The sequence below is a fragment of the Gadus chalcogrammus genome, chromosome 6 (assembly GCF_026213295.1).
Source record: "Gadus chalcogrammus isolate NIFS_2021 chromosome 6, NIFS_Gcha_1.0, whole genome shotgun sequence".
Taxonomy (NCBI): domain Eukaryota; kingdom Metazoa; phylum Chordata; class Actinopteri; order Gadiformes; family Gadidae; genus Gadus; species Gadus chalcogrammus.
In genome coordinates this window covers 25,703,755-25,730,114 of record NC_079417.1, presented here as the reverse complement: position 1 = coordinate 25,730,114, position 26,360 = coordinate 25,703,755, and the positions used below count along the sequence as shown (strand labels likewise).

At 40.4% G+C, this 26,360-nt stretch overlaps 2 protein-coding genes across 7 annotated transcripts in view; both read left to right on the top strand.

Moving 5' to 3' along the window:
• LOC130384667 (ankycorbin-like) overlaps nucleotides 1–19,692 on the top strand; it is a 28,312-nt gene extending 8,620 nt beyond the window's left edge. The window contains exons 3-12 of one of the 2 annotated variants that reach the window (XM_056592973.1): nucleotides 10,176–11,078; nucleotides 11,170–11,307; nucleotides 11,396–11,538; nucleotides 11,947–12,103; nucleotides 12,480–12,631; nucleotides 12,761–12,854; nucleotides 15,472–15,562; nucleotides 15,735–16,302; nucleotides 18,924–19,062; nucleotides 19,311–19,692. In XM_056592973.1, coding sequence (XP_056448948.1) covers nucleotides 10,187–11,078; nucleotides 11,170–11,307; nucleotides 11,396–11,538; nucleotides 11,947–12,103; nucleotides 12,480–12,631; nucleotides 12,761–12,854; nucleotides 15,472–15,562; nucleotides 15,735–16,302; nucleotides 18,924–19,062; nucleotides 19,311–19,438 — 2,502 coding nt within the window. In that variant the 5' untranslated portion in view covers nucleotides 10,176–10,186 and the 3' untranslated portion in view covers nucleotides 19,439–19,692. Of the gene's footprint in view, nucleotides 1–10,175; nucleotides 11,079–11,169; nucleotides 11,308–11,395; nucleotides 11,539–11,946; nucleotides 12,104–12,479; nucleotides 12,632–12,757; nucleotides 12,855–15,471; nucleotides 15,563–15,734; nucleotides 16,303–18,923; nucleotides 19,063–19,310 lie in introns of both variants that reach the window. The other variant, XM_056592972.1, reaches the window with a different exon arrangement.
• Nucleotides 19,693–20,038: 346 nt separating this feature from the next.
• On the top strand, nucleotides 20,039–25,807 carry gcnt4a (glucosaminyl (N-acetyl) transferase 4a). Of its 5 annotated transcripts, none has more exons than XM_056592966.1 (3): nucleotides 20,039–20,422; nucleotides 20,569–20,631; nucleotides 22,148–25,807. In XM_056592966.1, the coding sequence occupies exons 2-3, from the start codon at nucleotides 20,624–20,626 to the stop codon at nucleotides 23,442–23,444; spliced, it is 1,305 nt and encodes a 434-aa protein (XP_056448941.1). In that variant the 5' UTR covers nucleotides 20,039–20,422; nucleotides 20,569–20,623; the 3' UTR covers nucleotides 23,445–25,807. The 5 variants fall into 5 exon arrangements, with proteins under 5 accessions (XP_056448941.1, XP_056448940.1, XP_056448942.1 ...); XM_056592965.1 differs by having other exon boundaries at nucleotides 22,145–25,807; XM_056592967.1 differs by lacking the exon at nucleotides 20,569–20,631.
• The last annotated feature ends 553 nt before the right edge of the window (nucleotides 25,808–26,360 follow it).

Genomic DNA, 26,360 nt, shown 5'->3' with positions numbered 1-26,360 from the left:
AGTCTATAACATTAAAGCATGCCATCCTTGCCACGTTACTTTTGCCTGAACAGGGTGGTAGTCCAACATTTTTGTTTGAAGTGGAGATATTGATTGCTTGTCTGATGCCTTCAATTTTATCAGTATAAAAAGCGGCAAATTCATTGCATTTCTGCGTGGAATGGAGATCAGGTGGAATTGTGTTGGGGGGGGTGGTCAGTCCTGTCAACAGTTGCAAATAGGGTTTTTGCATTATTAGTGATGGTTTTAATGATATTGGAGAAAAATGTTTCTCTAGCATTTTTTAAGTCTAAATTGTAGGCACGGAGGCTCTCTTTATAGACATCATGGTGAATATGAAGTTTTGTTTTACGCCAGATGTGTTCAACCTTCCTGCATTCTTTTTTCTGTGCTGTTACAGAAGCAGCTTTTCTCCAGGGTGCCTTTGGCTTTCCAGAAATCGTTTTAACCTTATAAGGTGCAATGACATCTATGACTTTCAACTTCAGGCCAAACCTAGACTGGAGCAGTGTGAGGAAATCCCACCTCCTAACCCAGCTAAGGAATGTGGCTGAAGTTGGCAGAGCGGGAGTTGCGGCAGTCTAAGTGACTCCAACTCCAGTCAGTGCGTTTACATGCAGTCATAAACTAATAAGACCTCAACCAGACTTTTGAAATGCATACAACACCTTTACCCGATCTACTTCGGACCGCAATCGGTACCTGAACGGAGAAGTGAGATCCGATAAGAACACCTAGGTAACTCAATCATAGTCTGGTTTCTACCTGTATGTAAACCTGCGTCGGATTTTGCGTTCTGCGAGTGCTCGAGATCTTGCGGCCTGTAGACTTGAGCCGGAATTAGAGGATATTTATTTAATGGAAGATGGAGGAAGCCGGTGTCATGCCATTACCCCCTATAAGAAGTGTATCATCAACATGCATTCAGTACACACTACTCTTCGATTTCACCCAAGGCTGAATTAAAAGTACATGTTTTCCTAAACGTTGGTCATCAACGAGGTTGTAATTAGTAACTTCAGGCACATCTGTCAAAATAAACGTTTTTTCTTCTGACGTGTTTATGATCTTTATTCATTCATTCTGCCACGACCGAACTGCCGGGGATATTTTCTGATATTATGAATCTTAAAGGAGACATATACCACCAGGTGTGAGTGTGATTAGCCTTACAAGCCGTTTCGAAAATCGGCCCCATATAACATCACTAGTGGGCGTGCCTGTCCACCTAGATCTGTGCTGGATAGATGAGCAATGTTCACTTCAGTCCCCTGGGTAGGCTGGTAGACTAATCAATCCAGCATAGATCTAGGTTGACACGCCCACTAGTGATGTCGTATGGGGTAGATTTTCAAAATGGCTTGTAAGGTAGTCACATTCACACCTGGGGCCCTATCTTGCATCCGGCGCAATTTACTTTCTACACTGGCGCATGTGTCGTTGCTAGTTTGCAACTGGCGCAGAGCGTTCTTTTCCTTCACCCGCCGCGCGTCGTAAATTAGGGAATGATCTTGCGCCCCAATGGGCGGTTCGGCGAAAGGAGGAGGCGTGTTCTGGCGCAAACTTTCCCTGGTGCTATTTTGCAGTTTCAGAAAACAATTGCGCCACAAACCAGGAAAATACCTGGTTTAAAGTCAGTGGTGCGTTGTTCAGATGCTATTTTAAGGGGCGCATGCATAATGTTGCTTGTGCACCTCGCACATACACTTTGCTTCTCTCATCTACCTAGCCACACATTGGTAAATTGTTTGGGAAAGAACAGCTGATACAGCGGTAATAAGTTTATTTTAAATCAATGCATCTTCAAACACCGTATTTTCCTGACAAGCCCATAACTTTTAGGATTGAGGAGTATTTGATTGACGTTGTTTTACCACGAGTTGGTGTAAAAAAGAATGAATCAATGCGGGCGCGCGTGTGTGTAAGTTTAAAATAATTAATAAATGCGGGCGCGCATGTGTGCGTCCGTCCATCTGTTTAAACACACGCAAACTAAACATGTAATACATAACGCAGTCCATGTCAATGTATATTAACAGGGGGACATATTCATATTAGGAACACAAGTTGAAAACGATAATGCATACAATACTGGTAAGAAACAATGTTTGTTAATGTATTGCGTATATCATTAAATAGAACCACAGTTACCGCATATCATGTGTGTTATTTGGCCATAAACTGAGCCATTTGAAGTTTGAAATTAATGTGGTCATGCATCTTTCTCATCGGAGACTGCAAACGTACTGTCAAAATATAAACTTTTCAGATTAAAATGCGCTCATGGCTCTTAAAGGGGATGGGAGATGGCACTCTCATTGGTTTATTGCACGTTACGCCCAAACCACGCCTACGGGTAATTAGGTTATTTAGACCAACCCTTTTTAGGTTTGCACCGGGCGCAAGAGTCATTTATGCGCTGGTAAAATAGCAACATCGCCATTGAACCGCCCACAAAGCTACTTGCGCTCGGCGCTTCTCACTTGCGTTTCAGACCGTTAAAATAGGGCCCCTGGTGGTATAATATGTCTCCTTTAAGATTGGGTTGGGTTCTCCGACTCTCTGGTACTCCCACAACAAAGACTCGTAGTGGGGGTTACCTCGGCCATGGTGGAGACGGAATTGGGGGAAAGGAATTTTGGCTTTGACTCTCTGATGTCAAGATTGAAACGCTGCATGGAGGAGAAAGGGATTGTTGCCGTATGCGGGACAGCTGTCAGTTCACTTCGGGTCTGTCATTTCTCTGACGCTCCATTGTTCCAACCTCGCTTCTCCGGCTGGACTCCTCCCGCTGCTCCGCCGCCAGAGGAGTAGTCCACATACTCCTGAGAGGTAGGAACAATGTAGCGTCGGAGAAATTACATGGACCTGAAGTGAACTGACAGCTATCTACGGAAAACGTCTTTCTCGAATGCCACTTGTGTTTGTTGTTGCTGCGACGTAGAGGTTAACTGGAAGTGGCTCTATTCCCGTGGAGAAAGAGAAGGTAACTGCAGCAGTCTCCTGAAGTGGTCCAAGTTGTTGGATTGCCTCCCTTGCAGTATAACACAAATAAAAAATTAAATCTCCATTGACATGCAAAGCAGATGCATTAGTTAGTATCTGGCCCATGCCATGTTGTCGGTAGGGCTGGTTAGTGTAACCGCTAATTGTTATTAACAAGGTAAAACAAGTGTGTTCTTCTTTATAAACTTAGCTCAGTATGGATATCAGACGTATGAATTATTTAATTGACGTCAGTTGTTATTGTACGTAATTTATTTTTGATTTATTGATCATTACACGTAAAATATTCTCATGGATGCAACTGAGTATTTCTTATTCTTAGCAATGCTTCTACAGTAGGTCTGGACATCCCTTACAGACTTTAATGTTTCACTTAAACAGAGTTTAACAAAAATGTAGCATTATTCATTGGAAGGACCTAAGGCGCCGTGCATTGATCATTTTCTTTCTTGATCATTCACCTTTTTAGGCCATCACCAGTTTGCACCCCTGACTCTTCACAAGCACACAAAAGCCGTCGCACCAACTCTAACAAAATATCACAATATAAGTGGCTATTTTATATTGTACTATTAAATACTATATTTGGTTTCATCAAAAATAAATTCCCTACCTACCCATGACCTCAACTGACAACCAACAGGAACCAAACTTTTTTTTTTTTTAGGCCCTATTATACAACGGGTGGCTTAAATCCAGCGATCTGATTGGTTCCTAACTGTTGTATAAGCGTATACATAACTGAGGGAATACATAACTGCTATGACGCCCAATCATTTTGTGAAAGTTTCCGTATCACTCCGCGCCTGGAAGTAGAAACTGTTACAAAGTAGCAGTTGTTGGTAGTAGCCTAGGAAACGGAACTTAGTAGAAACGGTAACTTACAAAGTAGCAGTTGTTGGGAGTGGCCTAGGAAACTTTATCACACGGAAATTTACACGCGGTGAGTGAACTGCTCCTTAGGATAAATTGCCAGCGAACCGCTCTAGCCGAGCCTTCTCTCAAAGGGACGCTAAAGTGTGTTGCATAGCGACCGTCGTGCATTTGGAAGGCAGCCAGGAGGGACTACTTTTTTGTATTCTTTAAAAAAACAGCTATTTTGACTTTCTTGTTTTTTTTTTAATGTAGTGTCTGACTTTAGTTTTGCCATAATAGTAACCGTTGTATAAAAGCAAAAGATCACTTCAGTCAGTGGTATGTGCTCATTATACCACTGTGAAGGGGGTCGCCGGCCCTTAACAATGGTATAATGAGCACATACCACAGCGATCTATTGCTTAATTATAATACCCTTTATTTTAAATGCACGTTATAACCAATAACACAAAAATGGTTTCACCTAGTCTCGCAGAGCCAGCCTTACTATGGTCCATTATCGTGCAATTGCACCAACTAGGCTTCAACCAATAAAAGCACTGAAATAGATGACTGCTTGGGAATACCCCATAGATGACTTTTGAAGCCTCTCATGAACACAGTTTTGTTCAGGCTCATCCTATGCGCGATTGAATTTATTCCTCGAGATTGAAATAAGCAGTTGTGAAACGGAAAATCTTTGCTCATTTTAAATTAGAGCATACTAGTTGTTGTTGATGGTATAAATGGCAAATTAAGCCAATTTAAATTGGATTACTGGCTAAAAAATATACCCGAGTAAAGAGAAGTACAGTTTTAAATAATAAAATGAAAGGGCTACATGTGTTAACTCATGTGCGTTACATTTAGGCGTTACAACTGAATATTCTTCAACATCCTCGGTGAGGAGGTCAAACACCCTCCTAGTCAGTTGGCCCATTCAGTCAACTCAAACTTTTTCCATAGAGTTTTTACTTTCTAAAAGGGACTATATGCATTAAATTAAAGGGAAATCAAAAAATGGGTGAAGTGGGTAGTTTCTTTTTCTTTCTTCTCAATAAACTGGTGAAATTTACAGGAATTTTAATTAACAAACACTGGCGGCAATCAATCAATTTAAGCCATTTTATGGAGACCATAAAAAAGAGAGACCATAAAAAAGTAAAAATCATTAAGGATGTCACTGTGATAATCATTGTGTGGGCTTTGTGTAATGAGTTTGTTTCTTGCACAAACTGCCTGCTTTTTTTTATTAAGAATGAGATTCTCATTATGGCACACTTCCCATTTGTAACTAGATATTGATAGTATGATGGTGCACTTCTTGACTGCCAGCATTGAGTCACATGCTCCGTACGCCACTGCCAGATTATAGGGTTGAGCGCAGCACATCCTCTGCTCTACAGAAAAACTGATCGGCAGCAGTCTACTATCCCAGCATTGATGTAGACCAGAGGTCACTAAATGGCGGACTCCGGTCCGGATCCTGACCGAGTGACGGTTCTTTCTGGACCTCAACGCATTTTTTGAAAAATGAATGAGAAATTAATAATATTGACGGAGCGTTTTTTTCAACTGGCGCGGCTTTGTCCAGCTGAGCTTACGTATGTACGTCATTAGGTCATAGAGCTTCACGCTACTCAGCCAATCAAAGCGATTGTTTGGAAAGAGAGGCGGGTAATTGTGGAAAGGGCTCGCTAGAGAGAATCTTTAATAGGTGCATGGAGAGAAAGAGAAAGGATCGAAAGCAAGAGCTAGCAAGAGGAGAGATAACAGCATGTCGTGCTCAAAGATAAGAAAAGTAGACATCGAAAATCGAGCTTTCAAGGATGAATGGACAGAGCAATATGTCTTCATTCTTCCCGCTGCGAGTAGTAAACCAGTCTGTCTCATATGTTCCGAGACCGTGGCGATCATAAAAAGTGGCAATGTGAAGCGCCACTACGAAACCAAGCACAAGTATTTTGAGCAAACATACCCACTGAAGTCAGAGGTGAGGGCACGGAAAATAAACAAACTCAGATCCCAGTATGATCGGTCCACCAGAATACTCTCACATTCATTAACGGCCCAGCAACGTGCAAACGAATGTTCACTAAAAGTAACATGGATTTTGGGTCAACATAAAAAGCCATTTACTGACGGGGTCGTTGTTAAGGAGTGCATGAATGCTGTCGCTGAAACATTACTTGAGGGTAAACAAAAAGATGAGTTGGTGTGAAAAAATCAAGCAAGTCCCAATGTCTGCTCAAACAACATAAAAAAAGACTGAAATAGACTGGAGGATGTATTGGCGCAGCTTGATGCAGCTATTCAGAGTGCACCAACATATCCTTAGCTGTTGATGAATCTACAGATATCACAGATAAAGCCCAGCTTCTGGTGTATGTTCGATTTTTCCACAAAGAGAAGAAAGAATTCTGTGAGGACCTCTTGGGTGTAACATCACTTGAGACACATACAAGAGGAGAGGACATTTACAAGGCCATAAAGGAGATGCTGAGAAAGAGATTTCAAACAAGTGGTCTCAATCACCACAGATGGAGCACCTGCCATGGTAGGAAGAGAGAGGAGCTGTGGCACGGATGAAAGAGGACAACCCTGATCTCATAGCTTACCACTGTATCATCCATCAATCTGTTCTATGCACTCATCTGTCAGAAGAGTATGCTGAAGTGATGAATACAATGATGAAACTCATCAACTTCCTCAGAGCATCCTCATCCCATCAACATCGCCTGCTGAGAGAATTCCTGAAAGAAGTTGATGCAAATGCTGACGACTTACTACTGCACAACAACGTAAGATGGCTCAGCAAAGGCAGGGTGTTGGAACGCTTTTGGTCCATTCATAAAGAAATAGCCGCTTTTCTAGTGCAGCTCAAGAGACAGAAGGCAACAGTTTTTACTTTTTTTGCAAGATGAGGGCAAAATGGATATTATTACTTTTTTGGTAGACATCACATCACACCTTTAATATCACAAATTTAAAGCTACAGGGCAAGAAGAACTCTGTTTGTAATTTGATGACAGCTGTCCGCTCCTTCCAGAGGAAACTGGAAGTGTTCAAGGAAGATCTTCAAGGAGACTGTGAACACTTCCCAAACGTCCAGGAACAGATTCAGGGAGAGAGAGATGTTTCTCCTCATGTTGACTTCATGGACAAGCTGATTGGAAACTTCAAAAGACGCTTTGACAGCTTCAGCCTGGGACAGCAGCTCCTCCTGCTCATTCAGAATCCATTCCTCATCACAGATGTCAGAGGATTTTCAAAGGAGGTGACACAGACCTTCACTTGGGCACATGCTGGATCTCTCCAGGTGGATTGATCTGGACTGATTGATCTGCAAGCAAATGTTGCAGAGCATTTTGGGGTAACTGACCATGCCACGTTCTGGCTACAGACAGTGCCTGAGACTGTTTTCCCTGGTCTAACGAAAGTAGCACTGTACACCTTGACCATGTTTGGCTCCACGTATAGCTGTGAGACAGCTTTCTCCACTATGAACATAATAAAAAATAAGTACCGTTCTAGACTCACCAATGAGCACCTACAAATGTGCATGAGAATGGCACTGACTCCATTCCAGCCAAGGTTCAAGTTACTGGCAGGGCAAGCAAAAGCCCATTTCTCTCACTAAAAATATGTGAGATGGAGAAGTGGGAGTGGGAAAGATGGTCATGTGGACCTGTTATAATGTTCATATTTGTTCAAAAATCAAAGCACTTTGTTTAAAAAACAGACACTTTTAAGTTATTTTTTGAACAAAATTTGTGATACAGGCCTACTGTTATTCATGATTAGGCAGCTTATTTATTTTTGTTCATGTTTAATGTGTCTGTATTGAAAATGTGCAATAAATATTGTTTACATTTTATTGTTGTTCATAATGTATAATGTAACTGTTATGTTCATATTTGTTCAAAAATCTAAGCACTTTGTTTAAAAAACAGACACTTTTAAGTTATTTTTTGAACACAATTTGTGATACAGGCCTACTGTTATTCATGATTAGGCAGCTTATTTATTTTTGTTCATGTTTAATGTGTCTGTATTGAAAATGTGCAATAAATATTGTTGACATTTTATTGAAATGTACTATTTTGATTATTACATACAATAACTACATATACCCCTGAATCATAGCGCAAGTTAGACATTTTAATGGTTCGGACCTTTGCTGGGCGGAAATTTGAGTCACTGGACCTCTTTGAATTCTAATTGGGTACCCCTGATCTAGACTCTCAAGACTGTACAACAAGTGTGGTCTGTCTTAGGATCATGACACTGTTGGAGGCGGCATTGTTATTTTTCGGTGCATCTTCCCAGGCATAAGGTCGAACCTTCTTTCAACAAATAATCACATACCAACCAAGAACCTTAACACTTGTTTCAAAAAGCACCACAGAAGTATAAAACAACAATACAATCTGAGCCTTCTTCAATTCATGTCAGAACTAGTTTCATAACGTACCCCAACAGTTTTGTAGCAATCATTGTGTTTTTCCTGCTTTTCATTTTAGTGGGACAACTCCTATTGGACCATCTTGTCTTAGTGTATCAAACATCTTGTCTTAGTGTTTTCTTGATGTCAAATAGATTATTTTTCTCTCTACTGTAATTTCAAAACTAGTTAAGATATCCCTTCAGAATAATTTTCCCAATGACAGTTCCTTGCTGCTAAGGAAAAGGTTCAGGTCCAGAAACATTGACAAAACTGCCCAGTAAGATCCAGACTATAAAGGAATTCAATCCCAATGAAGTGCAGAAACAACTTTAAAGATATTATGGCCTACTCATGCAGAGTGATCAATCTGATTTGGAGCTTGCTGATAAAGCACAAGGCCTGCCAACAACAAGGCTTTGGAGTCAGCATTAGAAAGTACATGGAAGGCTTTACAAATTGCAGGTAAGAACACTGAAAGCCAAATTCCTTTCAAGTGTTACACAGTTCGCTTGAAATGTTGCATTACAGAAACCATTGAGTGTAGCGCTCCAAAGAATGCATACGGTTCATTAATGCATGATCAGACCATGTGCAAAATTCTTGTTTTGGAAACAGATGTACATGCATCAAGTGTGAATAGGCGTATTATATAGTTATTTAAAAATCACTCAGGGGTGGAAAGTTTGGATTGTAGTTGACATTTTGGGCAAAAAAGGTAGGCATAAGTTGTCTTTTTTTTTTGTCTTCGATGCTTTTTGTTAAACGCCCGATAGGCTTTAAGTAGGCACACTTAGCACGCATCGTAGAGTCATTCAATGAGACTAGGATTGGGAGATACTGTAAAATTAAGTTTCAATCCGATGCCAAGTAATACAGTACCAGAATCACCAAAATTCATACAGAGACTGTTACTTTATTATTCAAAGCGGCATATGAATTTTAATGTAGGGGAGAGCAGTGTCATGATTTATGAGGTTATTGCATCATCAAAAGCTATCTGTAAACATTTTACGATATCTATCTATCTATATAGATTGTGAGATTGTGAGAAAAGATATCAAGAAGATAGAAAAAGAAAAAGATCCCCTAGGCAATACAATTATATCCAACTCATTTAAAGTGAGAGAATCTGATCAAATGGATGAACACATATGGATTTTATGTGACAAAGGAACATTTTCAGATCTAATAAAGGGGTGCGACAAAATTTGTTAGGGTGCCACCAAATGAAAAGCCATGCATTATATTGCACACAGAACAAACCCCTGATTCAAATCTTCCAACATGTTGTTTTCCTACTACGCTGCCCGGCTCGGTGCTCCGTAGTACGCCGTGTGTGACCGGACTCGGACCACAAGTGAATCTGTAACCCTTCCTCCACTTCCTCCAAACAGCACCTATGTTATATTTACCACCACTTAGAGTAGAGAGCACTGGAGCCGATTAAGTTGATCTAGAGATGACGTGCAGATGTGTTTTTTATTTTCTCCTATCGATTGGTTGTAGAGTTGGTCGAATTTCAGTTGACCAACATTTTCTTTGGTTGACTACAGCCCTAGAGCAAAGCATATAGATAGATAAATTAAACTATAGAATACCGTAGCTCTATGAATGAGCAGTTACCTGGTTGCGTTGATGGAATTAAATATACATTTCATGTGTATATATGAAATGTATATTAGAGAAAATTGGCAATGTGCAAATACAGAGCCATGTGCATGTTGGTGTACTTTTGTAGTCCAAGTACAGTGTGTGTGTGTATGATGTGTATCCTGGAGCACTAACATTGTCTTACAGTTTCACTCATTTTCTTCTGTTAAACACAGAAAATAACGCAGAGATCACAACATGTACAATATCGTTGCAGGTGTTAACACAATGCAGAAAGTGGAAGAACCAGCAGGATTATACACAAATCTTAAAATGTGTAACACAAAAGCACTTTCTCCTCACCCTGGAGATGCTGATTTCCAAGGAACCAATGGAAGAAGCATAATACAAACCAGTAAGCAAGCTCATGCCGAAGAGGAGAAACAATTGAAGGACAATGAAGAGGCATTATCAACCATTACAAATTCGTCATGTGTCAAGAATGCACATGGCGACCCCCCTTCGTCTGTTGATAAGAGGGACTCTTATGAAAGTGATATAAAAAATTCTGCAACATCACTATTTCCAGACACATGCTTAATGACCCTTGAGAGGCAAAATGACCTCCAGTTAGGACAGAAAGACCTTCCTGAAGATGCATCTGCAGAGAACGATGCATGCCCAACTCATCCTTTGCACGAGGAAGGCCTACTGACAAACCAAGAGTCAGCTCATCCAACTATGTTCCCAAAAGATGACCTTTGTTCACCTTGCACAAGTGACTCAGACTGCACTATGATTTCAGAACAAGATTACATTGACCCATTTGGTAATTTAGGGGCTGAGGTGAATGAAGCATCTTCATACTCAGTCAATGCAATCAAGCAGACCCAACATCAGGATAAAGGCTTGGAGCCATTTGAGAGTTGTAATGAGGGAAATGGCCTGCTGCAGGATTCTGACATTGGCCATGCTAGAATCGATATTGGAACTGAAAACATATCAATACATGATTTTGTTTCACAAGTCAGTTTAAAGAAAAGAAAAAAAAAGAGAGATGGAAATCCAACAAGACTTCTCCTACGCAAGAAAAGACCACTGAAACAATCAAACAAATGGATATCCAATGACACAAATTATGTGCCTAAAAAAAGCAAAGCTCATAGTACATCTCGGACAGGTAGACTTATGTTTTTTGGAGGTTTCAAGTGCCATTTAGCCGTGTTTGTTTATTTTATGTTTTATTTGAATGTATTTAAATCTCATATAAGGTAGAGAGATGAGGCACCTCAACAAAAGAAATGGCCTTGGAGAGACTGGTTTACAGTTGGCATGCAAAAAAGGAGATTTGGCACTTGTCAAAACCCTTATAGAAGCTGGATCAAATGTCAACACGAAAGACAATGCCGGTTAAGTATAAGAATATTTATCAGATTTTTACTTGAAAAATGTTTTAATCCCCATAACTACAATACGAACAAGCTGCAATTTGTTTAGGCTGGACGCCCCTTCACGAGGCCAGTGTTGCTGGCGACGAGGCTGTGACAGAGGAACTATTGCGGGCTGGAGCCGATGTTAATGCTAGGGGGCTTGAGGGATTTACACCCTTACATGATGCTGTGTCATCTGGCAGTTATCAGGTACTATTAGTTCTAAGCAAGAATAACATAATATCGTTTGAGTTTTTGAATGTCTTGTAGTGAAATTAAGATAGCTCATCTTGATGCCTAGCTTTATGGTCATTAGACATGAATCATCATCATCTCCATTTACTTTAATGTACTGTCCCTCTATACAGACCTTCTAGAATGGTATTTTGAGTTGTAAGCATTCATTATATTGTGTTTGAGAGTGAATCCTGAGTGAGTACTTTGATAAGCGTAACACATGCTCTCTCTGATATGCCTTTGTATGTTTTGATTGTTGTTAGCGTCACCTGTACATTTCTTTACATAAAAGTGTCGGATGAATGACTAAATATAGTGCTTATAGTTAAGTATGTTTTATTTTTTCGGAAGCTCAACCACACAATGTTTTGTATTTCTCAGGTTGTGAAGCTCCTCCTCAAGTATGGTTCGGATTCTAATTTCAAGTATACCCATGGACTGAGTTCCTTGAATATGGCTCAGGATGTAAACATCAAAGAGCTCCTCTCGACATTCCCAGGAAGTATTGTCTGCAATCAGCCTAGCAACCCTGTTCAAGGTACATGCTCAATTAATTTGGTAGGTACGATTTGAGAGAGATTAAAAGATATATATTTGGAAAATAAGCAAACCTCCCAAATTCCCCTCCCAATCAATCTTGGGATCCCAAGATCCATTCCGAGATGGATACTCCAAACCAATCAGGTCTGGTCAGAAACGAGCAAGGAACAGTCTTGATTATCTCAGTGAACCAGACCAGATATGCTCACAGAGGCTTTCACTCACTAATAGCTGATGGTCGGCTATGGCATTTCTACCGTATTACCTTCCAATTAAAAATCGTACCTACAGCACCTTTTAACTTGAATCTAATCAATCACTTATCATCAAAGTTTAATTTACCAAAAATCTCACTGTTTCTTTTATATCCTCAGAGTCCTCATGGAATTCAGTAGGTGGCTGCTCTCACCCTAGCTCTGGTCCTGGTCCTGATAACCAAGCTGAGACCACAGATGCCATCAATGTAAAGATGGTCAATGAGATGGGTAGCCCTCTGTGCAGAATGCAAGACAGCACACCTGATACTGTGAGCGCTTTCTTCTACTAGCTCTGGTGCACACATTTATGGCACCTAAATTGTGGTAGGATTGTATTTTACTTGTACTTTTGTTAGGATTCTTTTTAAAATGTTATATTTTGCTTGCTGTTATAGCAGAAGCACTCTGATTGCACAGCTTTATCGTTGGACGAGCTGGAGAACAGGCTGACAGAAATGTCAACCAGGGACATATCGGTGCTAGAGGACGCAGGTAAGGGTCATGAAATCGACCAGCCATCCATATCTATTTCTGAATTAACTGATAAATATTCTTGTTATTAGAATAGAGTACTCATTCAATCTATACAGAATAATAATCAACTCTCCACATTCCACCCAATTTTTTTTTATTTCCCATTGATGTATAAGTTGTTTTGTAGAACCTTTTCAATTTGTGGTTTGCACAGATAATTAATGGCTCCTCCTATGTCCAGCATAGCTTGGAGACCATCCTGATCCCGTGACCTCACGTTTTTGAAAGATGCTGAAATTGGTACTGCAGAAATGAGCCGAGTGAGAATAATAAGGGGTATTTTTAACATACAGGCATGTCCATTAGCTTTTTCACCTCAACCAGATCCTCTCCTCCAGGTTGAGACAATACTTCGAAGTCCTCCTGGATCTTCAGGCTTATCAATCTATCAAAGAGAGATCCCTGCTACCCTGCAGAGGAAACTGTTATTGGCCTGGTTCTGTCTCATTCCTCATTCATGTCACTACCAAAAGTTTTTGGCCACCAACTAGGAAATGCAAACCTTGGGCCACAATGGCAGTCAATCTTACACTTCTCCTAATCTGTCCCTGAAGCAGGCAAGCCATTCCTCAAGGTGTGCACATCTCTCAGTTTGGCTCCAGCTCCTTCTCCGGCAGTGAGGTGATGCTCCCCATATCTAGAGCTAGTTTGTGCTACTTTGAGCTGCTCCTTGCTTGGTTATTGTAAAATGGTAGTTGTACCTGCCCATAGGAACCCTCTCATGGGTGGTGTGCCCATGAGCAGATCAAATGAATGTAGTGTCCAATGGCCACTACCCCCAGGCCTGGCTCAAGGTGGACTTTACCTTCAACCCAGATCTTCCTCTTGGGTGACCTTCTCAAGGCCATATAGCTCAAGACAACATGTAACCATGTTGGTCACGTCATGTTCAATCCACATAGATTCGATTGTTTGTCGGCGGCTCTTTCATTTCACCCATATTGATCCTGTGAAACAGTCAATGTGCATTTATTATTATATTTGGAGATAGATATTGGGAATGTAGGTCTGTGTTTAGACTGCTCTCACACAGGCCCTGCCCTGTCCTCTGAATCACTATAAACTTGTTTCCAGTGAATCACTTAATTACACCCACACACATTGTCATTATGAAACAATTTGCGCATAGGCGTAGACTAGCCTAGGAACCAGACAAATCTGTGAGGTCAACTTTGATTCACTCTGGCATACGCTCCTGGCCCCCCTCCTGTCAGATAGTAATCCAGCAGAACTGTCCCTGGTGGGGGTAATCACCAGCGTTAATCTAACATGGGGCGGGTTTGAGGATGACTGGACGGGGAGTGCTCTATGGGAGCGCCGTTGAGGCATTTTCATAAACATACAAGATGGCTGCCACTGATGTGTGACACGTTTCATTGCTCTGGTTGGTTATCTATCCAATTGCGTCAAGAGGCATTTTGCTCAGCGCACGTTGATAATGCTCAGAAGTAAATCTAAAAAAAAGCTAATGCTAATTTGTGAATTGGTCTTGCGAGGGGCTAGGGGCGGACAGGATTGATTTGAAACCCGACACATCGGTATAATTGTCTCCGCTGTTTAGCTCGAATACGCCACGTATAATCTTGCGCTGAATTCTTTCATTTAAAAAAAGATGCATTAGCACAATATTTTTTTATAATACCGCCAGTCTGCCACCATTACTCATCATCTTCAATCAGCCCACTGATGTTTTGCTATCTGCCGCATCAACAAGTGTCATTTAGGCCTACAGCAAGAAGCTATGGAAGAAGAGGGCCTATTTTCTCTCTTTTAAAAATTCTACAGATAAGAATGGCAACCTAGTAGGCAAATTGCATATAAGACACACAGCAAACACTAACCAGTGGCCACTCAATGTACTTTACCTAACATTCAAACACAATGTCAAGCCTCCATCCCCTGGAACCCTAAACAAACTTTTACACTTTTAAAAACTACCGTATACCTTTACTATACTATACTATATACTATACCTTATACCCCAGTGAAATGTCAGAAAGGTATGAGGGTACAAAGAATTGATAACATCCAAGCCTAAAGACATCACTAGATCCCACAAGCATTTCTGCAACTTCAAGGTCATGGCCCCAGCAATGGATTTGTCTCATTATATTTATTTATATCGATTATTATTATTTATTTTTAACTAGTACCATTTACAGACATGAATAATAGCTAACAATCACTGCCAAAGCAGAGAATGCCTAGATACAATTATTATACATTATATTAATTATTAAATATATACACGATCTAATTACAAAGTGGACTCTTAAGACAAACAGCTGTATGTGTGAAGTTGTTGTCAATACTCCCTGATCTGCATTTCTTTTGAATCATCAAATGAACAGAGATGTCATCTAATTAATTGTTCCTAATTGTTTACAAAATTAGGAAAGCCTTATGGAAACTTTTTTATTACGAATAATAATCCCTTTAAATGAGTAATCATCCCTTTTGCTAAAGCAATTCTTTTGAAGCCAACAACCGTTGACTACTTGATTGCATCATTTAATGTAATTTCAAACTTGGCCTCATTTTCGCGATTGATTGTAGAATTGTGTTATTTTCCTAGGCAGGCTAAGTATAGCACTGACAAAAACTCAGAGTGTGTTCAATGATATATTGGCCAAACACCAAGCCAAGAAGGATTCCCTCACACACAAGTAAGTCAGCACAGAAATCTCTCTTCTAATCAGTCTCCTTTTGAATTTATTTAATATTACAAATTCAATCACACAACATATTATTGTAAATGTATTCTCTTTTGCAATTGGTTTTCGTCAACATTTTGGTTTAATGTGAACTTCAACTCTTAATGATGCTTTGTTGGGGCAGGATTGCGTCTGCCACCGTCTGCCAACGTGTGTTGAGAAAGGAGCTCACATCTCTAGCATCACTCCAGAGGAGGCTGCTGTCCCTCCTCCAGCAGCACCATCATTTGCAAGAGAAAATCCAGTCGAGGAAGGCCATCTCATCTTCTTGTTTGCCTCACAGCGTCACTGAGAGCCAGCAACCAGGCCTGCCATCTACTTCCACAGTTTCCAGACATGTATCAGAACTCACTAAGAAGCAAGGTGTTTCAGGGAGGTTGGAGGTCCGCCACGGTTCAGGCCAGAAAGGTGGGAAGATGAACCGCAACTCTGCTCTGAAGCAGGCTCTGAAGGGCAGACTTCTCCCCGGGCTGTTACTGGGTCTACCTGGGGAAGCCACTGACAAAGGCAAAGGCCATCCACACGGGAGGAAATCCACCATTAGGATCTGCCAGCGAAAAACGGTTAACACCGTGAAAGACCCAATCCCAACAATGAGTGACACAGCAGGGCTGAGAGAATATTCTGGAACGGGCAGGGACCCGAGAGTGGTGCTCTCCCCAGGTGGTGGTGCTCTACACCTGCTTTGGAAGGTAAGTCTAAGCTGCTTTAAATAGAACCACATGCCTAAAATCCATAATTGTCCTCTGCACAACCACTGTTGACCCTAGTCCTAATAATGAATAAGAACTGAAGAAGAACTGACATTACCAATCCCATCCCAAATAACACTCCTCAGAATTTCTTAACCTCTACAAGTTACTGTAGAACTTAAATGAACAGTGTTTCATTCAGTTGGCCAATGTTCCCTGTAATTGTATATTAAGCATCGTCTTACACTAATGCCACAAAAAACTCTTTAATCTACGTTGTCTTTTTTACTACTAAGCCTACTAGCGTTGTATCATGCATACATTTTTTGAGGCTGAACATATTAAATGTCGTAGCTTGTAGTAGTCCTCTTTATGATTTCTGACCTGTCCATATTATTATTCTTTTTTAAGATATCAAATCAAATGTAACATGAGAACAGAGAAAAAAATAGTATTAATAGTATATAGGGTTAGGGCACCTAGAGCAGTCAACACCAGGCAGATTAAAATGTAATTAAATGCATTTAACAAAATACAAAAAATAAAATAAAAATAGTTATTTGGGGGCAAGATAGTATACTAAGTATGCAAAGTTGTGCCCAGGTTTCTTGGGACAAAAGAACATCGAGATTTGAACCCATTGGACTGGTGTAATGCCGCATAGATAACATGGAAGTAGAAACATTATGTCATTCAGCAATATTAAAATATTATGCACATTGTACCTTGACGTTCATAATCATACTTTAAAGGGCAATACCAGTCAGGGTGCTCAAACCATTGCAGCAGTCCCCTGGCTTTTCTCAAACCTCTGTAAGCAATAAAGTCTGTCAAACGGACTTCCTTGTAATGTTTCTTCCAAAGAGCTTTTAGAGCGCCTGCCATAAACGGCCACAGAGCACTTCCGTGTTTTGGAATCACTGTGGGTCCGTCAGTTGGGTCGGTTATCATTTGAGGGATTTCACAACATTTCTCATCCCAAAGACCATAGTCCTTGTTGTTATGCCAGGTGTGCACATGCTGTGTTCTCTGAGGAAGCATCGGCAGTATTGGTAAGGGCTGTTTGTAATGGTTACGTCACCCAGACCTGTATGGTCCTTTGTAGTAGCATTTGCATAAAGTGCCCGGCCATTCAGGGTCATTTTGTTATCCATTGTAGTACATTTAAATTAAAATCTAAACATAGACCATATAGGGCTGCGTTTATCAAGTGCCAACACTTCTTGCCTGCCAGTGGGGCACTTCTTGGACGGTATTGGCCATACATTATTAAGAGTGCACTTTGGGCCCCCCAGCCCACATGGAAAATGTTAAATAAGTTGATGTCAGAGAGGAAACTGCTGCACAATACCATGTTTGTAAAAGTCCACTGCTCAACAAAGGTTTCATAGTGCATACCATCAAACTAGTAGCTTCTGTGTATCTTTGGTGAGACACGTCTTCAGTGTTCTCATACCATCACTTGTGCTCTGGCGGTCATTGGACCATCAGAACCAAGAGGACTGCTTTGTCGTCTTCTATGCCACTATAACGCGGTACTACATATATAATAAGTCATTTATTTTGCTGCAAACATAATATGCTGTTTAACAAAGTAAACCTAATGTTACTAGTTGCTAAAAAACGTTACCTTGCCAAATCAAAGTTCAAGTCTGTGGTGATCAATTCTTCCGTTGATACCCCATTAAATCCTCCCCTGCATGTTTATAATGGAAATCTAGATGTGTAACTGTCCGAATATAGACCCTCCCAACCGACGCTATTAAAGATCCCATATCATGTTTTTTTTAGGGTTAATAATTGCATTTGGGGGTACTGCTAGAATAGGGTTACATGCCTATTTGTTAAAAATACCCCTTATTATTCTCACAATGCATTTCTGCAAAAGAAATTTCAGCATCTTTCAAAAACTAGCTGTTTCACCCACTTATTGAGGGGCATTCTCGGCAGGCGCGAATACTCACCCTGACTCTGACATCGACTTTTCTAGCTTAGCAGATGTAAAACATGTATACATATGTCATATAACAGCCTAGGGCAAAGGGAAAAGTCCAAAAAACCTGATAACACCCCTTGAATATTAACAGCTTCTGAGGGAGCTTGATATATCCACACACACCGGACTCAAAAATACAGGCAAGCTTTATATCCATGTATTTGTTTTGACAATTGATTACAGTTATATGGTGTACACATGGCCTGGTCCTACCAGACTCTCGTACTTCATCTCAGAAGGGAAATTAAAATTGAGCGGAAGTACTTAGGTGGGCGGAGCCAGGCTAGTGTACACATACAAAGAACACAATGTTAATGTCACCTTCACCGTTGTTCAGGCAAATTCAGGACTGCTTTCGATGGCTTGAATAGGCAGCCCACTTTGTGTATGCTTGGAAATTTTTTAAAAAAAGATTGTAAAGTTCTAAAGTAAGGTTAAGTAGTTTTTATAAAGAACCAGTGTTCACAGTGATTCTTCATAGTACTCTCTAAGCCCTGGTACTCAAACCATTTACCGATCCCCAAAAAAATATATTTGAATACTTCCTCTATCTGCTTGAAATAATGGCTTACTTACTTGCTGTGATTAAGGAAGTATTTGGTTTAATGATTTGCCCCGTATACAGGAAAACTTGTTTTATCAGGCACCCGACAACCCACTGCCCCTCTCCAGTATCTTCTTGAACCCGGGGAAGGTCAATGCTGAAATGGAGACGACTGGGACTGACAACCCTGACAACCCTAAAGAGGACAGCCCTAGTGCAGGTCTGTGTTCATCTGGATATAGGCCTGCTGCCACACCGCCGCACTACCGGCACCACATCTGAGTCATTACGGCCCAGCACTATACCAATGAAGACTGGAGCCACTGAAGCATGTAGTTCCTCGTCAATAATTAATAAGTCTGTCCATCTCCCACCTGGCGTTGCTCTGAATATGTGACTAGACTTTTCTAAAACATTTATAATGAGATTTTATATTGGGTTAAATGTATACCACCGCTCTTTCCACAGTTGTGACTACGATGCATCTTCCGATGGAGATTAAGAGCATCCATTTGGTCCGTGATGAGGAGTTAATGCCAAACAGGACGATGGAGCTGAAGTGGGAATTGTTTTTACAGAATTCTAATTGGGATTAATTCGATATTGATAACAATACAGCATTATGTGTTTATATAATTATTGTTTTTTGAATTCACATGTGCATATGTGTTCGTTTTGTTTTGAGGTGTAGCTTTTCAACACATCACACAGTCATTGCCAAACAATATAACATTAAACATGCTTGTTGTCTTTCACAATATATTTATCAATGGAACCATTGTTGACCCTCCCTGACATAATAAAAGGTTGTGTGCATAACTGAAGTTGGTCCTTGTTCCTATTTATTTTAAACATTTTATTTCTGTTACACATAATATATTGTTCATACAAAAAGTAGTAACTGAAATTGTTTCAACACGTTTTTTCCCCCCATAAACGGACCTAAAAAGAATAGAGAAATGTAAATATTGTGTAGACAAACACAAACATACAAAATGTTTATGTACATATAAAAATATGTAGGCTATACATAACAGAAAACGCAGTCTTCATGGTGCAAAATAATGACTTAGTGCTACAGAGTAATATTGGGTGGTCAAAAGAGCAAGTTAAAATAATACAGCCATAAGCAGCAGTGGGCAGAGGCGCTGTGAGGCTCCCTGTTCAAATAGTCTCTAACTGCTGGGTGACTACACGCCTTGTTTGCGTGTGTGTAAATATAAATGGACTGCATTTATACAGCGTTTTTCTAACCAGTGGCCACGCAACGCACTTAACCTAACATTCTCCCATACACGCATATTAATTCAGGCACCGACGGCGGTGTCAACCATGTAAGGAGACAGCCAGCTCGTCGGGAGCCGTCAAACAGGCGTATTGCTCAGGGACGCCTCGAAACTCAGCTAGGAGGAGTCTGGGATCGAACTAACAACCTTCCGGTTACACGCCGCCCCAAAGTGCGTCGGCCGGTGCTGCTGCTGCCGCTGCTCCACCTCGGCTTGTTGCAACTGTTGGCCCGATCAGGACAACTTAACGTTGGACTAATATTCTGAATTTTTCTGATTGCATGCACAGTTTTGGTAAGTCGTTTTGTGTCACTTAATTTCTCGTGTTATGGAAACTAGTACAACGTGCGTAATGATGGTTTATAATCATGCGATAATTTCCCATCACTTGCACAACATTACATTGAGCTACATTGAATTGGTGTTTGCTGCCTTCTCAGTCATTGGGCAGTAGAAGACTAATGGCACGCTGCGGATCCACCAGAACGAACCTACATGGCAAGGTGTCTTTTATTCTTGTCTTCCACTTCTATAACTTTACAGTTTGTATGTCCCGATGAAATGCATGGATATCGATGTTGCGCCAATCAGTCATGTCTATTAGTCGCCTACTATTGGGGAAAGGAGGATGATAGGACGTATGTTTATTTAATAGACCTCTGGATACTGAACTCACTTTTAGCCTCCTGCAGGCCTAGCACTTGGTTGACTTACTAATATTTAGCCGTTCAAAACAGGTTGAGAGGTTGCCCTAACTGCTTGACATGACAAACTAAAAACAGAACATTAATGTAACCAAATGAAAATATATTAGAAGCCTGTACCAACAAGCAACAGTTCTCTGTAGCCATATGCTATTTGACAACTATGATAAGCCCAGGAAAAAATGAAGTTACAATGAGATGTCACTATCCGATGCTCCAACGCCGGTCGATCCGGAGCTTGTTGAGAGAATAATGCATGGTTCATATGTGCAAGGCCCTCCTGATGTTCAGGAATTTAATAATCCCAGGGTTGATTAAATAGTAGGCCTATATATTCTATATACGTTTTATACATTCCGATGTAATTTATTAGTTTTCGTTTTGGGGCTTTGCTGCTAGATTGACGGACTCCAGCAGTGGCCATATGCCCTAGGGTCATTAGCTAAAAACGACTGAAAAAGCATTCACAATGGCTGTGAGCGATACCCCAGAAAATAGTGTATAGAGAATCAGTAGAGAAGCAATACAGAAAAGGCAGCAAATTTAGCTCAATGACTGATACAAGTTGCGACATCGATGCTTCCTGGATAGATTTACAGAAGTACATTATTTGAAGTTAGTTTAAATTCTTAAATTCGTGCCAAAAAGAAGCACCTATAATATGTACAGATGTTGTTTTGGGGGTCCCATTGCTAACCTCCGACTAGTCTCAAAGATATGACAAGCTGTAATCTGGGTCACAGGGCTGTTCTCTTTCTTTCGCTTCATATTTGTGTTTTGATCATGTCTGTGGATCTGGGATTTTTAAGCACGCAATTGGCTATCAACACAAACTCAACCAGCAGTGGTAAACACTAAAAAGTGTTTTTTTATAGGTTTCAAATAAACCCATGTCAGACTAACCAGTAACCATTGTAGGAATTAAATTCCCTTTGACAACTTCCTTTACCGCTTTCTCTTCAATAGAATATCTCTGTAAGAAAACAGGAAACCGGTATTACCCCACCCTTTCAGTTGGGTTTCCAGCCTAGTACAGGCCTTTAGCAGAGTTCTGAATCCGAGATACAGTTCTTGCACATTGAAGTGCAGTTTTGTAAACGTGTTAGCCTATATTATTGCGCTTGCTAAATATTTTAGCCTTAGTATATATGCAGTAGACAATATTTCTGTAAAGGAATGAATTAAAAGTTACACAAAGCATTCCAGCTATCTGTAAATCCAATATTCTGCAAAAAAATATTAATTAACAATTCTATAACACTAGACATAATATGTATTTACTGACTGTTCTTTTCTTTCTATTGTCTCCCAGCAGAATGACAATTCGATGTGGTGCCTTACATACGTTGAGACACAGATGCTTCCTGTTTTCTTCCTCTCTTCTGCTGCTGTGTTTACTTAAGCTGGTTTACATCAACGTGAGGGTGAAGAACAGCTTCTATCTGGAGCCCTATGGATTTACTGCCAGCTATTTCAGAACCTGGGCCAATGGGCACAACATCAACTGCACTCGCATATACAAATTGGAACCTGTGGAGATAGGCAAGTCTTTGGAGTTACGAAGGAAAGCCAACGTGGTCTTGGAAGATGACAGGATTGTCTCTTTGTCCGCAGACTGTGAGAGGTTTGTCAAAACAAGACGATACAATGACATCCCCGTGTTCGATGAGGAATTGAAATTTCCCCTGGCATATTCCCTTGTTGTACACAAGAATGCACCAATGGTAGAGCGCATTCTTCGAGCGATATATGCGCCTCACAACATCTATTGCATTCACTATGACAAAAAATCGACACCAGCTTTTATAAAAGCCATGAAAAACATGGCTAATTGTTTGCCCAACCTGTTTATTGCATCCAAAATTGAGTCTGTTGAGTATGCCCATATCACCAGGCTCAATGCTGACCTGAATTGCATCTCTGACATGTTGAAGTCTGATGTGAAATGGGAGTATGTCATCAACTTGTGTGGCCAGGATTTCCCCCTTAAAACAAACTATGAGCTAGTTATGGAGCTTAAGGCGCTCAATGGAAGCAACATGCTGGAGTCGAGTCGACCCAGTGAGCTGAAGAAGCAGCGCTTTGTCTTCCAGTACGAGCTGCAGAACATGCCTTATGAGTACCACAAGCTTCCAGTGAAAACAACGAGGTTGAAAGATGCAGCTCCTCACAGTATCCAGGTGTTTATTGGAAGTGCATACTTTGTCCTGTCACGGGACTTTGTGGCATTTGTGACCACTAGCCCAGTGGCCAAAGACTTTCTGGCCTGGTCTGCCGACACATACTCACCAGATGAGCACTTCTGGGCCACCTTGGTGCGGGTTCCAGGGGTGCCAGGCCACATTCTGCGGACTCACATCGATATAACGGACCTACAGAGCAAGACACGGTTGGTTAAATGGAACTATCTAGAAGGATCACTTTATCCCCCTTGCACTGGCACCCATATGCGTAGTGTTTGCATCTATGGGGCCGCAGAGCTCCGCTGGCTGCTAAACTACGGCCATTGGTTTGCCAACAAGTTTGATCTCAAAGTGGACCCAATCGTTATTAATTGCTTGGAAGAGAAGCTTGATGAAAAACGAAAACAAAGAGGAAACATGCTGGTGTGAATGTTGGAACTGTACAGCAAGTTTGCATTTTATTCATCATAAATGTGATTATTTTATTTTTACTGATGTCATTGAAAATGTAATTCAGTTAATTGGAACACATATTTTATCTCAATAATAATCATGGTAGAGGAAATTATCGGCCACAAGCAAACTGTTACTATCAGTTGACACTGCTGGGAAGGGACATATCAAATGTCAGATCCCAAATGTTATTTATTCGTAATCTTTCAATGCATACAGAGTTGAGGAGGTGTGAAATAACAAAGACACATATGTTGGGATTTTACCTTATCTAATCAAATGAATCATGTGGTGGTGTTCTTGGTGGTTTTTCTGAATACATTTCAAATAAATATTTCCTCATATTGTTCATGAATTGTTTATAGCATATTTTAACTAGCGTGTAGGCTTCATGTGTCTTCATCAATACTGACTATTTTGTGCTTACTTTTTTACTAAATGATGTACTAAAATGTTAACACCAAAACTATTCTCTGGAATATTAATATATTATATATATTAATTAATATTTATTAATACGGAGACCTGCAGGCCTTAAAAAGATGAGCACTGATATCAGTCAGGTGAAACCCTGCCCACCTAAATGTAAAAATTGTGCACAAATTATATTATTTTAGAATAGTAAATGGGTTGATTACAGTTTTGCTGAATTATGCAAAAATAGACCATTGAAAAGGCAATGATTTTCACTCTGAAAAGGGAATTTTGTTCTCCCTGTCAACTAATAATGCATCAAATGTGGATGGTAGCTGAGCTGTCACTAATACATGTCAGTCTAAATATGGACCTGGCCCTCCAGAGTAAATAGCAGACCTCCAGACCAGCAAGGTATAAACCATCCCACATTGTCCTCATTTTCCTTTCAACACAGAAGTGATCAAATATATAGTGTGTTGCTAAAAACAAACCACAACAAACAATGCTGGTCGCATTGTTCAGCTTCTGAAAGGGCTAGGTTTCAGTTGACCAAACTTTGTTCTTTTGGTCATGCCAGTTTATGTTTCCTTGATTTATTTACAGGAATATATCACCATGGGCCTCCTTTACAAATATTCTTGCAGCTAGCTGTAGCAGTAAACTGAAATAAGGGTCAACTTTTGGCTTTTTTTTTTAAAAAATGTCAACAGCATTATCAGCAGGGTTTTATTGGGAGCTTGAAGGCTATTGAGGACCGGTGAAATCTGAATACGAAGCATTTCCCCCTGCCTCCCTTTCTGTATCTGCAGGTAGACAACAGACAAAACCATCATTCTTCCTCTGGCTAGGTATTTTGGAAATGTCCCAAGTTAAGCTGGGGGAGGGGGGTTCCAGGCTCATTCATATCCTGGCTGTGGTAACAGAGATGCAGTGTCATCTGGAGTTCTGAGTCCCCTTTACCCCCAACAACATTGTATAACTAGAACTACTGGCAAATTAATGACATGTAGGCCTAGAATTGCAATTAAGAACCAAAGACTAAGGCTTGCAAAGGCACATTTGCTTAAATTAGCTAATTTTATGGTACATTTTTCCTTAATATACTTAACAGCCACACAAAACGATCTGACTCATTACTACTGATCTGTAGTCCATCTAGCATTACTAGAATGCTATACTTTCAGAGCAAAATTAGAAACGGAAATTAAAAACCTGTCACATAGGTCCATATAGTGTATTTATTACACATGTTGAATTAAGAGAACAGGCGCGCAGGGGAAGGAAAATGCTATGTCAACAACGTTTATAATACATATTAAAAGGATCCCTATGTTAACATAAGACTTTAATGCTAAACAAACATTTTCTTTGAATATTGATATCCCAGAAATCATAAAGAAGGAGCATCTTGGTGGTTTACAGGCATACAAGCATTAAGAATAGTAGCTAGACTGCTATGAGCTAAGCGCTTATAGCTTTTCTCAGGTATTGAGCTCCTTTAAATAGCTCTTAGACATGTTTGCATTAGCTTAAAGCTTACACCAACTTTATAACTGATGTCACATGAGAAGAAATAAATCCACATCAGCCGAGTGCTCCCATCATAATGGAAGCCTTGTCTGTGTCGGGGGTCTTGCCTATGCAGACATGAAGGCCTTTAGAAAAACAACTCCAACCCCTCTATAAGAAACATACTCAAACCTGGATTTGCTACCTACTTCGTATAGCATGTGTGAAAGCATTGGCAGGACAATAGCGATGAAAAGGAACCATGTCTAAGAGGCAGAAGCCCCTAAACAACTATTTGTGACTTGACTTCTTTGTGAGGGACCGCGACTCCCACGAGTAAGTAATTCATGTCTTAGACTTTTTCTCACAGCTACAGATAAAAAAAATTAAATTCTCTATTTATGGTTTCACAATGACTGAGTCACAGTTGAAACAAATGCGTTTCAGCTCTAATGCTGCTACTGTCTGTAATATGTTTCTATTAGATTATTTGTCAGGATATTTTGTCATTATTGTCCGAGTCTGGTTTTAACTAATGCTGGGCTTACACAAAAAGATTTTCACATTCACAGACTAAAAACTGCAAGAGAGAAATTAGCGTTGGATCAAGTGTGATATTTAACAAGCGTTTTGTAGCTACGTAGATATGGGGGATGGAGATGCAGCGACCACAGGATGTCTGTTAACTTCCTGTTCAGGTTTCACACCTTTCTTATCAGCAGCACAAGAGACAAACAAAAACAAAAAAAGGCAACAACTGCTATTAGCAGTGCTGTACTATTATTCGGATGTATGTACTTGATCAAATTGTTTTAATAAAGTAATACAGGGTTCTTCCCGTTCGTCTCGTCCCCCCCTTAGTGCTGATAATGTAGTGGGCTGGTCTGGACAGAAAATGCCAGGGCTGAATTTTTGTCCCAGTCCACCCCTGGGCGTGAGCCATAGCACTGAACATTTTGTAATCCC